Source organism: Erpetoichthys calabaricus, chromosome 1, assembly GCF_900747795.2.
Source record: "Erpetoichthys calabaricus chromosome 1, fErpCal1.3, whole genome shotgun sequence".
Lineage (NCBI taxonomy): Eukaryota > Metazoa > Chordata > Cladistia > Polypteriformes > Polypteridae > Erpetoichthys > Erpetoichthys calabaricus.
Genome location: NC_041394.2, coordinates 281,746,060 through 281,762,979, shown reverse-complemented (window position 1 = coordinate 281,762,979; position 16,920 = coordinate 281,746,060). Strand labels below are relative to the sequence as shown.

The 16,920-nt window shown below is 33.8% G+C and overlaps 1 protein-coding gene across 2 annotated transcripts in view; it reads right to left on the bottom strand.

Moving 5' to 3' along the window:
* Positions 1–2,337: 2,337 nt before the first annotated feature.
* Positions 2,338–16,920, bottom strand: part of sox5 (SRY-box transcription factor 5) — a 242,290-nt gene continuing 227,707 nt past the window's right edge. For both annotated transcript variants that reach the window (XM_028815694.2, XM_028815700.2), the window contains exons 12-15: positions 15,743–15,851; positions 11,414–11,587; positions 9,446–9,662; positions 2,338–6,850 (exon numbers count right to left, since the gene is read on the bottom strand). In XM_028815694.2, coding sequence (XP_028671527.1) covers positions 6,547–6,850; positions 9,446–9,662; positions 11,414–11,587; positions 15,743–15,851 — 804 coding nt within the window. In that variant the 3' untranslated portion in view covers positions 2,338–6,546. The remainder of the gene's footprint in view (positions 6,851–9,445; positions 9,663–11,413; positions 11,588–15,742; positions 15,852–16,920) is intronic.

Below are 16,920 nucleotides of genomic sequence, written 5' to 3'. Positions count from 1 at the left end.
CCTTCATAATTTACATGCTCCTCAGCTCACTTGTTTATCAGTCCTTAAACTGGGCGATTATCACGCCAACTTTGGCGGCAGACAGTGGATGTCAGACTGAGCACATTAAATGCAGGTCATGACAGTTCTCTGAAAATTTAGAATGCTAAGATTTAAGCTTGACTAGATTTAAATGAACTGTCTGGGTTGTAGCTGATACCCATGCACACACCCAGTCTCTGATGGACTAGCTGTATCTGCTGTAAAAGTTCACTACTTTGAACATACTTGTAGTATGTTGTAGCTTGTAGTTTGTAATATTGTCGCAGTGTGGCCTGGAAGTACTTGTGATGTCTTCATCTGTGTAAGATGGGAAGTAATGGTGGTAGATGACTACTTTGCCCAAGTGGGAATCCCTTCTGGGCATACCTGCTGACAAGTGTAACTAACCCTCAGAAGTTCCCTGAAGAATGATAAACTGCAGTACATCAGCTAACCTTTAGTGTCGTGGCAGGGAGTAAAGCTCTATTATCAATTCATCCAGTAGCTTCAGATATTTACCTCAGCCATGCTCTGCTTTCATGGTTACGAATGCAATGCTGCAAGATGTGGCTGTTACAGCTGGCTTACCCTTGCTTAATGCAGAGGAAGATGGGATTGTGGTTGGAAATGTCAAAATACTTGATCTTGCGGAAGTGGGTTTACACTCAATGAATTAGTTTTGTTCATGGGTTTCTAACTGAAAGACTTTGTTTTGCTTTTCAATGAACACAAGATATTCCCTATATTTTGTATAAATAATCATACTGATCACAGAATAAAGGAGTGTGACTGTTTTAAATACATAATAACATTTACTCATCTTTATTTAAGAATTTTGGAAACATAATTATATAAATGAAATACAAGTTTCTTTCAGACTGTCTAGGTGGTGTTTGAAGAGAATAAAGTTAGGATGCAATGTGCAGCACGTATCTCTCTGACACAGCAACTCTGAGGTCTTCCTAAAGGGGCTCCTTTATACCAACAGCAATACACTGGGATTGTAATTGCAAAGTCAGAATTTTTCCTTTTTGTTTTTTTTAATTTTGTTCCATTTTAGTAATTCTAGTGTGTGTTCAAACCATAGTTTATGTATACAGTTTACAATACAGTTTATTTTTGTATAGCCCAAAATCACACAGGAAGTGCCGCAATGGGTATGTATATCCATCCATCCATCCATCCATTTTCCAACCCGCTGAATCCAAACACAGGGTCACGGGGGTCTGCTGGAGCCAATCCCAGCCAACACAGGGCACAAGGCAGGAAACAAACTCCAGGCAGGGCGCCAGCCCACCACATTATGTATGTATATGTATTTATTTATTTAATGACTGACTTGAAAAAAAACCAACATTCCCTTGGGGACAAATAAAGTTCTGTCTATCTATTTGATCTCATTTTTTTTCTTCCTTCTGGAATGGCTGCCACCTGCCTTTAGAAACAACCCTACTCTACTAACATTTAAGTGAGTCTTTAGGAAGGTAGGCTTTTCTTTTAGACTGTTTGACTGACATTTCCTTTGTGTTTGTCTTAGAAACAACAGGTGACCGAAATGATTTTGTTAATTAGTTATTACATTATGATGTCATGTTCACTTAAAATTACTTTTTAGACACCACAAAATGAAAGTATTCTCAATCGACTGTTTTTCAATCAACTTTGTGATAGAAGACTTGTACAAGCGAGAACTTTATGCTCATTCATAAACTGTCCATTTACAAGTATTCTTGGGCAGCACTCAAAGAAGTGACATGTACTTTACCGATATACATTGTAGACTTACTGATTAAATTCTAAGACTTAACCATTTTTGTGAAATCACCAAAAAAAAAGAAGAAAATGGGAGGATAAAAATATCTTTGAAAACAGCTGCTCTAATTTGGCAGACTCCTCCACACTGATGTTTTAATTGATAGTAAACTTGAGAAGCATTACGTCTACTGAAAAGACATGAGGAGATCAGAAAGCACCGAAAGGCATCACATTTGAGAGGCTAACAAATACATATGTCTGGCAAGTTCCAGTAGAAGAGTCCAGTGAGTCCACCACAGTTCTCTAGGAGGTTTACGCATATTCTGTACAAGCAGATACAAACCAACACAAATAGACGGACTCCACAACAGTCAGCAGGAAAGAAAGGACAGCGTGAGAGTCATCAGGCAGAGAGACAGATTGTTGCTTTTCAACAATTATTCACTGCATGAGGAAACTAAAATGATTTTTAAACACTTCATCTTATTTTCTATGTAATTAAAGGTGACTAGTGAGGGGCATATCGACTACCTTCGTTTTCAAACAATAAGTCAGCATATCTGCAAATGAAACATTAAGTTTAATATTCTGTATATAGCAGAACAAATAATTAAAACCAAAGCATTAGAGATTACAGAACACATTGCCGCCTTTATTATAGCCTTAGATGGCAATAATACTGAAAAAGTGAACTCAAAAACAGATGGTGGCAACCCACATCTTTGTTTTTTTTTTTCTTTTTTTTGTAAGAGTACATCAACTCCTGTTTTATTGTGGCATGAATAACATCAACAAAAAATGAAATATACAACTTATATTACACTATGTGTTATGAACAAAATATAAATCTATAACTCTATGTTATATTTACATAATTTTATTTATTTTTAATTTCAAGTTGAGATGGTAAAATTATTTTATACTTTGTTTTAAGCTCCATTCTTTGATTTGATTACTATCATTTGATTGTCTCGTTTAATTTTTTTGCAATATAATAACACATATGTGGCAATGATGGTTATTTTATCATACTTTTTAGAGCCAATAGAGGCTATTGGGATCATTGTACTGCCTAGTAGATGTGTATCACGCATTCAGTTACCATATTTTTTTAATAGACATATTTTGAACAGCATGGTCAAAATACCAAAAGGAGGACTAATATTTGCTGATGGTGCTGCTAAATATTATTTAGTGGATAAGTCACTGGAGACTTCTCTGCCATTTATGAGTGGATTGAATTTTAACCAAAAGGCATTTGTTATGTACAAAAGATACTCAAAATGGCAACATTCATAATATAACAAGATATACATGACTTCTTGAACTGTTAATGAGATGCAATTCGTAACTGCAGACCTCTCAGTTCATAGAAATCACTGATACCAAGTAAGCCTGCATGTCATATGTGTACTTCTTCTTACAGTATGTTACTAGGACAGCACCATCAGCAAAGCTCTACCTAGCAAAAATACATGCTATTGAAAAACCAATTATACTATGGTTGTGCAAAATCACACTTATCCAAAATGATTTTTCAGTATCTGATAAATATACTGGATGCACCATGTTCTGGAGCTAAAACAAAGTAGTCTTCCTAGGTCTAGAGTTACATAAATAAAACAATTTACCTTCCATAGCGGGGGAAACTGGTGGAACTTCATTATCACCAAGAGTATGTGCAAAGAAATAAAGTACAAGGTTTACTTTGAAGTCTAACTGCATTTTATTCACCAAAATGCCACACAGTGGCAGCCCAGTGCATTAAAGTATACCAAGCTGCTGTTAAATAAATAAATGTATGTATAGTGTTTGATAATTAAAGATAGAACTTATACTTTTTGAATGTCTTAAAATGACTATAAACCTTAAATATAAATACTTAATTAAGATAGGCTTGTGTAGAACTTTGCACATAACTGACGTACTGACTAATGAAGTTCCAAAGAGTTTCAAATATATTCCCAGCAAATGTGAGCAGGAAACTCACAAGAGTCAAAAATAAAAATTTGTTCACAAAAATGGGGAACAATATATTTTTTCCTTAAAAAATGTTTTCACATTGTACATAAATTGATACAAAAAAATTCTCTATGCTCTTCTTGTCATACAGAGTGCTTCAAGAAAGAAGTTTAATATGACTGATGACTGTGATTAAGTCAAAATATGAGTGATGACAGAAAAAAAGACTTTCTCCTTTGCAACAGCAGTCCATTTAAACCTATTCCTTTGAAAAAAGAACAAAATAAAGACGTAAATAGGACCAAAAATTATACAAAAAAAAAAAAAAAACAACAAAAAAAAAACAACAAACAAAAACAAACAAACAAAAGAAACATGTAGCTCTAAATACCAGGCTTAAATATCTACCAGCAATAAGTAATGCTGCAATGCTCTGAGCAGTTTCACAAGATAATATAAAAGAAAAAGAGGAAAAATAAATTATACATAACTTACTAAAGGAGGAACAGCTGACCATTATTATAATAATTATTAATAATATTATTACACTAGAGGCAGTTCAATTGAAAAAATACAGTCTTCAAATACAAACAAAACACTGACATGCAAAATTATGATCAGCTACACGGAACCTCCACAGCAGAGCGAGTTCACCAAAAAAAAAAAAAAAACTCTTTAAGGAGTGATAGGGATGAAAATTCACCTTTTTCCAAAATTAAATTACAATAAATGTTTACTCCACAAATTAAGATGCTGAACTTCTAACTGTCTTTGCCAGAATGTTTATGCTAAATTAAAATGAAGATCAATAAAATGGAGCACACATTATAACATCACATTTCTCTTTGATGTTTTTCAGTTACTTGAAGGAAAATTCTATTTAGTAAAATGCTCAGTGAGTTAAAAACTTTTTAAGACTTAAGTGCCAATTTTCATATTTAAACAAGTCACACATCCTTTTTGTAATACATTCGCGTAGCTAATAAATGTAGTTTCCACATTTTTTTATTTTGTTTTTAGTCTTTGTTGATACTGTTAAAATATATTTGAAATTATGAATGAAAATAAAAGAAGAAGAATTTAACCTTAATTCCTACTTGTATGCACCTCTTTGACATCAAGTGTTACAAAACTCTTCTTTTTGAGATTAATCACAATGAGCCTTTTAACTTTTGGATTGTGGCATACAGCAAGTCCTACTGCCATTACGTTAACTGTCCTTATTTCACATTTGGTTTCTGGTGGAATCTACTCTTTTGCATTGACAAAATAATTACCAGTGGGCTGTAAGTTTTTTTGTTTTCAAAAATTCTGTTCTCAAATTTTACATTTTTCATAAATTCAATATGCAATGACCCCTGCCTTAACAAATTGTAAACTTAAAAGACAAAAGAAAAACATTCGTCAGTAGTGCTTTCATGTGTGCATAGATCTCACTGACAAGAAATTAAATTATATACTAGCCACATAAGCAATACTAAGAGTGCAGCATTGTATACAGCTCTTTTCACGGCATACACCTAAAGCAGAAGCTCTAATTCAAGTTGTACATGTTAGGGTTATAAGATGGAAGGTTTCTTATCTCCCCTGGGTCTTTTCATATTTATAGTACCTCAGCTAACATCCTTCCACAAGAAGTGCAACTGTTCCAGCATTAAGCATCTATACAATGCCATTATCCAAATGATATGATCAAATGAAAACAGAAGAAGTGAAATTTCATCCCCATCACAAACTTGCTAATAATGGTCCAGAACATTATTAGTACCATAACTAGTGCGCGGACACACACACATACACACTCATACGTGTCCACATTGACGCACACACACATTCGCAAAAAGAAATTCCATGAGACTTTACAAACTGAAAATGTATCTCATTTGTTTTATCTGTCTCTCTTTCTTCACCTGAGAACTGCACCTACAACTTTCTAAATAAAAATAATGAGAAAGAAAAAAAAAAAACAAAAACAAAAAAAAACTAAAAAAAACCACAAGCTGCTGGTACATCAGGATTATATGGGATTGTCTAAGACACAACACTGTACTAACTTAAGACGTCCAGGATTAAAAAGGTCACCTATTTTAACACTTAGTACAAATTTGGCACTTCCTATAAGATGTGGTGTTGGTATGTGCAATGAATGGCGTAAAATTTTCAGAAAAAAGGATGCGATTAAAGTTCATCTAGGTTCAAGAAAATAAATCCCTCAAAGAATTTGAGGGAAGCATTAATCTTTCTGTCAGGTGCATTTTTTTCTTAAAAAAAAAAAAGTTTTTTTTCTTCTTTTTTTTTGTAATTCTTAAACTGTAGCACAAAAACAACAAAACACATTCACAAGCCACTTGTTGGCACTGTGTACCTGAGTGAGAATATTATAGAATGTTGTAGAACAAACAGCCGTTTAAAGTTTTTGATAAACAGGTCAAAAGGGTAAGACTTCAGTGCTTGGGCATAGCAGCTGAATTACTGGCATCTTTTTTCTTCTTTTTATTTATTATTTTTTTCAACCATAGCTTATTTACTTCTTTATCTTTCTTTTTTTCCTGAAGCCTGCTTTGCAAACTCAGATCAAGAATTTTTAAGAAGTTCTTACTAGTTTAAGACTTTTTTTCTTGTTTATGTAACAGTCAGTGTATGACAAAATGAATGTGCTTGGCCGCTGGTATCTGGTCACCCAAGTGGTGAAGAAGGAGATCTAGTTCTTTAAGAGTGTCAAGGTGGACAAGCAGGGTTGAAGGAGAGGTGATAATTCTGTTAGCAGAGGCAAAAAAAGTCACAACGCTGACTGTGCACATGTCCTAATCAGTCACCCTGGGTGCTGATGTGATTTTCACTGTCACTGCCATAATCTGCATCTTCATCCTCATAGTCAAAGTCTTCATACACATCTCCATTGCTGTCATCCATCTGGAGCTCCTCCTTGACACGTGACTCCTCGGATTTTATACTATGCAAGTAAGTGCTCTGGATGACTGGGAGAGTAGGCTCAGGACTGCTGGACATGCTAGAGTGTTCTGATGGAATCTGCGGAGAAGGCATCCCTGCCATTGCAATTGCACCTGGGTAAACCACTCCTGCTGATGTTATGGGGATCTGTCCTTGCTGCCTGTAACACACAAAAAAATATATGATTCTGTGTTCAAATAACAGCAAAAGCAAGATATTTTTGACTTTAAACCGTCATTACTCCACTTACAAAAGTTGCCTTTGACAGGGAAATGTAAAAATGCCCAGTCTTATGTACAGTAAAGGTCAACAGGATAAGGCATGCAGAGATACAGAAAGATGAGAAGAGCATTCTTTCAAAATCCAAAAAGGGAATCCAACGACACCTCTCACTTCAGAAACATGATGGCTGTGAAGACTTTGTGTATTCCTACTCGACTGTATGTTATAGTGAGACTTAGATTGACCAGTACATTAATTTGTGATATATACTGTACATCAAAAATAATTTAAAATGGAAAAAATGTTTTTTTTTTTTTTTTTAATTGTCAGAAAAAAGACTATTTACCTTAGAAGGTTTTTGCATTTTGGAAATTTCCACCATAATTCAATTATTTCAGTTCTGCACAGAAAAGCTGCCTGTGTGTTTATGAGCTTTAACATTGTTTAACATGAATTAAAAATAATTGGGCAACTTTAAAAACGGATACACATTTAAAACAGGTTATATATAAGCAAACACAATTTTGAAAGTTAAGCATAAGAATTTAACTGTAGTAAAAGTGAAAATATAGAGAAGAAAATGTCAAACATAAAAGGATGATGAGTAACTCTGCTCTTTACACCGTATCAGTACGTTCAAATCCTGTTACCATTCAGTTTTTGTTTTTTTTTTATAATTAATCACTTGTGACTCAAACAGAAGCAAAGGTCTCTAATTATTGCTTGCATGTGTACAAGAAGATACTAATATTCAGATTATTGCTCTGTCTGTCTCTGCTTCATACTGTGCATTTCTGCAATATTGCTGTGTAACATTGGGAAAATAAAGGCACGTAGTACAACAAAGCATGGCACATAATCAGAAGTTACCTGTCCAGTAAAAAAATCACATTGCAATTCAGCTGATTAAATGATACTGGCTTCCAGCTTATTTATAGTTACATGTATTTTTAAGATTTGTCTACTTTCGTAAATTTTAAAACGCAAGAATATTTGTCTTACTCACTACAAGATATAACTATTCAAAAGCTGAGGTGCTTTAAGCCGGTCTTTTAACTTTCCAAAGTTATACTAGATTGCTCTCTGTATTTTTAGAGATCTTTCATGCAACTCAGTCATATGCAATTGCAAATTACTTCTTCCTCTTCTTTTAAATTGTTTTCTAAGATGAACTACCATTTAACCCACCCCCCTTTCCTATTTGATGTACACTTTTATTTTAATTGGTTACGTCAGATTGTACCTGTTTTATGTTCAACCCTCTATAGTTCATTTAATTTTATTCTATTTTTTGTGTTCTGGGTTTGAATTCCTCACCTAGATATTATCCAAGTTGACTTTTGATGCTCTAAACATGCAGGAGCTTACACTCAGATACCTAAGATTTAGAGGTTAAGTTAATTAGAATTTCCAAACTGACTACTGTGTAAGCATGGTACTGTGTGTGAGTGGGTCCTGCAATTGACTGGTGCTGCTTTGTGTTCAGTGCTGTCAGGAAAGACTCCCAGCAACCTGGATTTGGATTCATTGGGTTTAGGAGTGACATGATATGTTGGGAAATAAAACTGCTTTGAAAATATATTAGGAACATGATTATTGTTAATTTATAATTTCAAATCATCAGATAAAAACAGGCCTTTTGGACAGACTACTTGAAGTGGTGGGCTTTAAAATTTTGCTCTTACAACCGTCATGTTAAATTCTTTTGGGGAATACTGACCATAAAAATCTTCTCTTTTTCAAAAAGTAATAAACAGTAATAAATAGCTCCTTTCAGTTTCATAATCTTATGGAGTATTGATATGGCAACGTTAAAAATGCTGCACCTTGTGGTAAAGTGGAATGGATAAAATCATTGCAGCAGAATCTACTACAAGACACTAGATATAATGCAAACATTGCTGTCATGATTTGGAGAGATTTTGTATAAAAAACTATAAAATTGAGCTTAAGTATATAAGAAAAAGACTCTGTGCTGATTTATCTGGGATGGAAAAAATAAGAAGAGGTTAAATAAAACACGCAAAGGGTTTGTATCATCATCGAGGAGTGAACTCAACTGGGTGAATTTCACAGGTAAAATTAAAAATTTAAGAGTTAAGAATTGCTAAAGAAATGAGAAGTCAGAGAGGATGGGCTTCTACTCAAACAATTAACTATTCAGAAAATCTGTAAATATCCAGTTTGTTTCTTCACTGCAGAATGATGAAAAAAGTTTAAGAAAATTGAACTTTTGATTTTTAATTCTGTTCATAGATGCAACAGAGGAAAAACTTTCTGTCATTGTCTCAATGAAAAACACAGCATTCCTACTTTGCTGCTTACTGCTAACATGTGATCACAGCATGAGGACAGTGAAAACAATCTTAATCCAGTCAGATGCATTACCACAATGTTTTTTCAATGAGTGAAATGTTTAAAAGCCCTGAACCTTTATAATATTAGTAGTCTGTCAGGATAGTAACATTGAAACAGTTTGGCTATGTTCAAAAAGTTTTCACTAATCTAGTCTGAATCATAAAATAATACATACCCAACAGTAAAATATTGCCTCATTTCCTGCCGCCGACTGCGCATAATTGCCTTGTACTCTCCAATTCTCAACTTCTTGCCATCTACTAGGCAAGTGCGTTTTGGCCTTGGCTTGTACTTGTAATCAGGATACTTTTCCAGATGCTGTTTACTAAGTCTGGCCTGTTCTTCATAGTAAGGCTGCTTTTCTAGATTTGTCATTGCTTTCCATCGAGATCCTGAGAAAAATTAAAAGAAACATTTACATTTGAATAAAAATAACTCAGTGAGCACCATTACTTTAGAATTCCTTTACACCACTATCAGATAGATACATCTTTCCTGCAAATTGACTTGTTGCGTTAAAATGACCTAACTACTATTTACATCTTTATATTTATTTTCATAACAAGAATACTTCATGTAAATTAATATAAATCAAGTTGAGTCAGTTGTGTAAGTAATGCTGATATTGAGAGGAAGTAAGGTGCACAAATACAGAATATAAATGGCATGAATATATTTAGCATATTACAAAATTTCACACATGCAGTATATGTGGATATAAATATATTTTGAAGTTTTAATCTATTATACTTCAGTGGAGTTTTACAGTCAAAATAATAGGTGCCTAATAAAGAGTTTAAAACAAGATAGATTTAGTTGCTGGGCTACTGGTGAGACAGTAACAATGAGCGAATTTTACTTATAAAACATCTCATAGTGTGCACTTTTAGAAAAGTAAGATAAAGTAGTAAATTGATTCATTGAATTCAATGTGGAAAAAAATACAAGGGCCTAAACAACAAAACAGTCAAACTTTTGTGAAAAGGCAAAATGCAGTCATTAAATTAAATGGTAGTTGGTGAAAATATGGTACTTTGAGAAAGCATCAGCGCATGAATGAGCATGAAACAATACATTTCAAAAGATTATACCAGGAAAGTTTGTAAGAAGTTACAACTGAAAAGCTGAGACCTAAGAATCTTCAGAAATCTTGAATGGCAACAAGAAGATTTTTTTCCAATATTCAGTGTTTAATACTTTAATATTAGTAAAAACAGCATCATCAGAAAATAAATACACACACACAGTCCCTCTGACATATAAATTTCGTGCAACATGCCTTCAAATGCCCTGTATGGTATTGTTTTTCCTTATTCTGTTTTTATTAAATTAAATGATGCTTTTTAAATTAATTGGTTTCTGCCATGACAATTGCTCTATACATTTGCGGTTTTAGTTTACAAAGGCAGCAACATAATTTTAATTAACTATGCCTTGCTGTATTGTTTTCAGAGTGAAATCGTGCCCTTGGGTAACTGCTGACCCTGTGCTGCTGTTCTTACTCGCCCTTCATTTAACAAAACAAGTTTTCAACAGACATTTGCACTGAACCCTATTCTATTTCTAGTGTTATCTGCGATGAATTTACACTCCCTGTTCCTACTACTGTATTTTAATCAGAAAAAGCTGTCACCGCTGCCCCTAAAACATGCAGCCAAAACTGTAATAGGAAATTCCTTATGTTAACAATTCAGTTTAGTGGCTTATTAAAACCAGATTTCAGTGTATTATAAAATGCTTAGAAGCTCTTTAAAATGTCAAAAGGAATCCCAGGGGTCTGCATAAAATGTCAGGCTAACTCAAGTGCTTGTTTAATGCATAATGAATTAGTTTCATATTGTTGAAGTCTGTTCTCCATAACAATTCATTAACTGTTACTTAAATAATAAGATGTTGCCAACAAGAGATACAGAAATCTTAAGATTTTAAAGACACATCAATCCCCAAAGATTTACATATTTTCTTCTATAGACTTAATAAAAAGCAGAAGAGCCCAGGATATTCTACTCAAAAGAGAAATATATCTAAAATCACACAGTACACAGTGATGATAGGATGAAAACTGACCAATCTACACACTTTGGAAAATGCATGCTATTTTGCAGTAAACAAAGTTTTTAAAATTTTTTGCTCACTATCATACCAAGGATTTTGCTGATATTGGAATTATGCATATCTGGAAAAGCCTGTAGAATTTTTCTTCTCTCATCTTTTGCCCAGACCATGAAAGCATTCATGGGGCGCTTGATATGAGGTTCACCATTGCCTCGGCCTCTGGCTTCTCGGAACATCCGGGAATCAGACACACTTGGACTGCCTAAGAAACAAAAAAATAGAGCGTGTTCTGGTTTGCATGAGACTGACATACATACCATAATTTGTGCAAAATTATTTTTATGCACTAATTAAATGCTTACACAATACAGAACACATACTTAGAATCTTCCATCCATCCATTTTCCAACCCGCTGAATCCGAACACAGGGTCACAGGGGTCTGCTGGAGTCAATCCCAGCCAACACAGGGTACAAGGCAGGAACCAATCCTGGGCAGGGTGCCAACCCACCGCAGGACACACACCAAGCACACACTAGGGCCAATTTAGAATCACCAATCCACCTAACCTGCATGTCTTTGGACTGTGGGAGGAAACCCACGGGGAGAACATGCAAACTCCACGCAGGGAGGACCCGGGAAGCGAACCCAGGTCCCCAGGTCTCCCAACTGTGAGGCAGCAGTGCTATCCACTGCACCACCGTGCCGCCCTACTTAGAATCTTGATATAGTAAAATAATAAACTGAATTGAAAGTAAACATGTCATTTTTCATTTCTTAATCTAATGTATATCCTTTTCCCCATTTGAAAACTTGAACATCGCAACATTTGTTTAATACTAAACATGTGTAGGAGACTCGTCTTTCTTTGTTTTGTTAACAAGCTTGTACTATACCAGTCAGCACACTGGTGTGTTGACTCTATAATTCAGGGCTGCTCTTCACTTATTTGTACACTATTTCCATGTGCATTATCTTTTCCCATGCATAGGCTCAAGTGATTTTTTTATCCTTTTTCAGCATGGTCATGTCTTTATGGAAAACTGAAAATGTAAAAAATAATTTATTATGAGAGTGGAAAAAATTAAAAAAATAGTTTAAATGAACTAATTTCTATCAGAATCACATCATGCATATACCACAACCTTTTAACAAAGATACATTTGGAATTTGCTCAACATGTTTATAATTAAAAGTCTTTGTCGTACCACTCTAATTTACTCCATTCCATTACAATAAGCATAAAAATGATTATTATATGTATGCAATATGGGTTAAAACACATTCTAAAAACAGGTGTCTTCATTATATAAAATACTACTGTTTCCATTTTTGTCTGTAGTTTTGCTAGAGCTAAAAGAAAAGAACTAGTGGAATTGGTCATAGCCACCTAGTATGAGTAAAATGGAATTGTATACTAACTACAATGCAGCAGTTTTGAGTTAAGATACAAGTAGCTCTGTATAATGTATGTAACTTACAGATTTGATTACTTGAATATGATGATAACTAAGCGGCATTACATCTTGCATTATTAATGCACATTTTAAACTTCATATTTTAGTCTTGATCTGGCCTTTGTTCTGTTTAGTGTCAGCAATTCTGTCTGAAATATTAAAAACCACACTACTAAGAGGGTCTACAGCAGCTGCATTCTTTGTGTAATCAGTTACCAACCATATATGTCAAATTTCCAGTATGAGATCAAAGGCATGATGACAAGGTATTACGTGCAAAGTGTCCAAAGTCTAATAATACAATGTATTCATCTGACATTTCCACTAGAAAATAATAATCAAGCCTTCTTTCCATTAGATATGGGTACAGAACTTCACAGAATAATATGCTATAAACCTTATATATGACTTTATATATATAACCTTTCATATATATGAAATACGTTTGTGAATGTGGGGGTTGAGTTGTATGTATAATTTTTTGCCTACTTTAGCAGTCATACCCATTAAAAATCTGCTGTACTATTTTACTTATATATTGTATATCTGAGTCTGACTGATTGCCCATATGCGAGAGTTTTAGCATGTTCTGAAGACAACTTTGCTCATAAATCTGAGAGTGAATGAAATGCACTCCAGTACCACAGGTCATATACCTTGTTAAAATTACCTTTAGGGCCTCTGTAATAATATTCAATTGTCAAAGTTGAGAAAACTGCCATTTGTTAGCTAGCACTGTAAAAAGCTTTACATTCCAAACTGGTTTTTCTCATTTTGTATCCCAAGAAAAATGTAACTGTTCAGTCTGGCATTGTGTGTTTTCCAGCTGTTAGCACTTATGAGATATTACTTATGTAATAAGTTGTATTGAAATAGGTCACAGAATTATTACAGGGTTGAGTGGGAAAAATGAGGTACTGTTTTAAATTTAATTAACTGTACATTTTTCACAAGCCCAGTAAATTAAATATTGTACGAGAAAGAATTGCGACTACAGTACATGGTTTTGTTTGAGTAGCAATCCTTAACATTGATTTATTTAAGCCTGGCATGATTTGGCTGGTTAGAGTATTTAGTATGAACGGGGCTTTCTAAAGCCATTTTCTAATGCCTCCAAGAAACAAAAACATCAGACTATCTTAATAAACTGAAGCTTAAAAATGGCACTTGAAATCAAGTGTTACTTTACTAATTTGGATAATACTACTGTAAATCTATATTTTTAAAACTCTTATCACTATGTTTCAAAGACAAAGCAGTGCACTATACACCAACTAGGGCTGCTTACACACAAATGCAATGTGTTATGTTTAATCTTTCACATCATCATCAGCTGCTACTTGGTCTGTCCTTCTGTCTCTGACAGAAAACACACCACAATAGAAGATCAGCATTCTGAATCCCAGAACTGAGGAGTATTTCCTTCAACCACACATGACCATGCAGAGCAGACCCAGTACTTCAGAATTTGACACCATCCTACTCTAAGACCCAGTTTTTGACTCAGTGTTTTTTCCTGCTTTTCTACTGTTGAAGCCAACTCTTGATGGATAAAAATAAATGAACAGTTAAGTTACTTATTGTATTTGTAAACTGTAACCTATTAATCCTCATCTATCTATCTATCTATCTATCTATCTATCTATCTATCTATCTATCTATCTATCTATCTATCTATCTATCTATCTATACTTTGTTACTCAATTATTACTTTTTGAGCATTTCTTGTTTTATTTCTTTATTTGTACACCTCAGCCAATGATGTTCTCCTTGTATATCTTGATTTGTGTTTATGGATAACAAAGGCAAAATAAAATTTAATGAACTTTATTACTGTTCTCTATATTTTAGACTACGGAGGGGGCTAAATTGTTAATATAAATAAAACATTAGGTAAGTGGTACAGAAGGATGCACCTAAAAAATATATTGTCTTTTTCACCTACCTATTCATTTTCTGTATTTACTTAGTCAAATTCATTTTTGGGGAGAGTGGGGCAGGATATACCTTGGCAAGATTAGGCAAAACTGATAGGACAAAACAGCCCTGTGCATTACAAGGCACACTGAGACATAAACCTGTACTCAATTATACTGTGCCAATTTAAAGTTACAACTCAAACTAATACCTTCTAGAGTACCAAGAGATAAAAACACATGGACATACTGAGAACATGCATACTCCAAATAGATAGTGACTGGGCCAGGGACTTTAACACTATCTCCTGGCAGTAGGAGGCAACAGTGTTAAACAATATGCCAACATATATTGATTCTTTAATTATATTAATTATTAAATAGGGATAATGAAATTACAACATGAATTTCATTAGTAGGCAAAATTACAATAATCATATACTCTTTAAGCATAAAAAAGGTAACAGTACTTAATATAAAAAATAAGGAATATATTTACATGTATAAAGGTATCATCAAAAAGTTTTGGTACCTAAATTTTGGAGGGGTATTCTATGGTGCTGATTAATTTAAAGTTCCCAGCATTTTTACTTCATAGAAAAGTTTCAGAAACAAACAACAATATACCTTTGAAGATACATTGTCTCCTGGTCAACGTATACCAGTGAAAATATAGATTTCAGAATTTCATTATGGTAGGACATGGCATAGAAAAGGTTTCAAATGTTATAAACATGGACATGGAGAATGACATGGAAAAATAAAAACCCATTCGTCCATAGACACACACACACACAGGGTAGGCAAAAATAGGTTTACATATGTTACTATAGAAAAAGAAATGCAGGTAATGATTATACAATAGCTTTATTAACTTTATTAACTCAAAAGAATGTCACAATGGCACAGTGCACTCAGGTACAATCTCGTAAATGGTAAAATTGCCAGCCTTATGTACTCACAATTGTAAATCTACTTTTGCCTGCCCTTATATATATATATATATATATATATCAAATGCATAAATATTAAATGAGTCCTGACCATCTGATTCTCCACTCATATTGAAATCCATCATGCTATGGTTGAATTTTCCTTCTTCACTCTGTTTTGCTGCCAGCTGATGTGTAAGGGAATCTAGTGAAGCTTTCTCCTAAAAATGAAAAATATATCTACGTAAAACAGACAGCAAAAGATGTAAAAAAGTTAAGCTCCATACAAAAAAGTACACAAGTTATAGGATAAAAACAATTGAAGCTTAAAAGACTAGAAAAGCACATAAAAACCACATGATTAAGTTAGACTAAAAATGCTAAAGTTAATATTTAATATTTTATGTAGTCTGAAATTTTAATTGTATATTTTTAGGATTGTGAAGATTGAGTCACCGTTTTTCCACAATTACTTAAAAGATTAACTAAAAAGTTATGCATTTTTGCTGTTGTAAAATATTTTATAATTAAGTATATAGCATTTCATTTTCTGTTATTAATAAGATATCATGATGGATATTACTGAATTGCATCAGTGTTCTTGTTAAATTAATAAATAGCATAAAAACTCATCATAAAGGTGGTATCTATGCATTTACAAACAGAAATGAAAGCCAAACAGCCTTTCCAAAATGTTCCATGTATGCAATTTCCAGAAATACCCACTAGGGGGCACTCTATGTGCTGTAAGAAAGACAGGGAGATAATAGGCATATCTATTCACAGGTATTAGCCACTGGTGGGCCAGGTTTGGGTCGGAAAGGGCCAGCTGGGATTGCTGGATAGTTTTAAAAAAAAGAGGCTTTTTACTTTTCTAAATACCATAAAAAATCACAAACCAGCACAGAGCTCTCAACCCTAATAACAGGTTATCTTGCATATTTCTAGAGGTGTGTTACTAGACACAAGAGAAGCTGATACTGCAGACTTGTATAACCTCATGCATTTTTGTTAAAAAGACCTCTGTGTAAGGTCTAATTAGAAGTAGGGTTTTATATACAGCTTCATTCTAAACCAGGCATTTAAACTGTGTTGTTTTCAAATAAAAGAGAGCAGAAAACAAAAGAAAGGAAAACATTTTGGTAAGTGCATCATCCAATATGAAATGCTTTTGCTGTCCACATAAAACAGCACTGACCCACATCTCCTATCACATGCTAGACACTCGAAGGGTAATGAAGTAATCTGATTAGAACAATAACATTGAAACTGTACCGAGTCTCAAAGGAT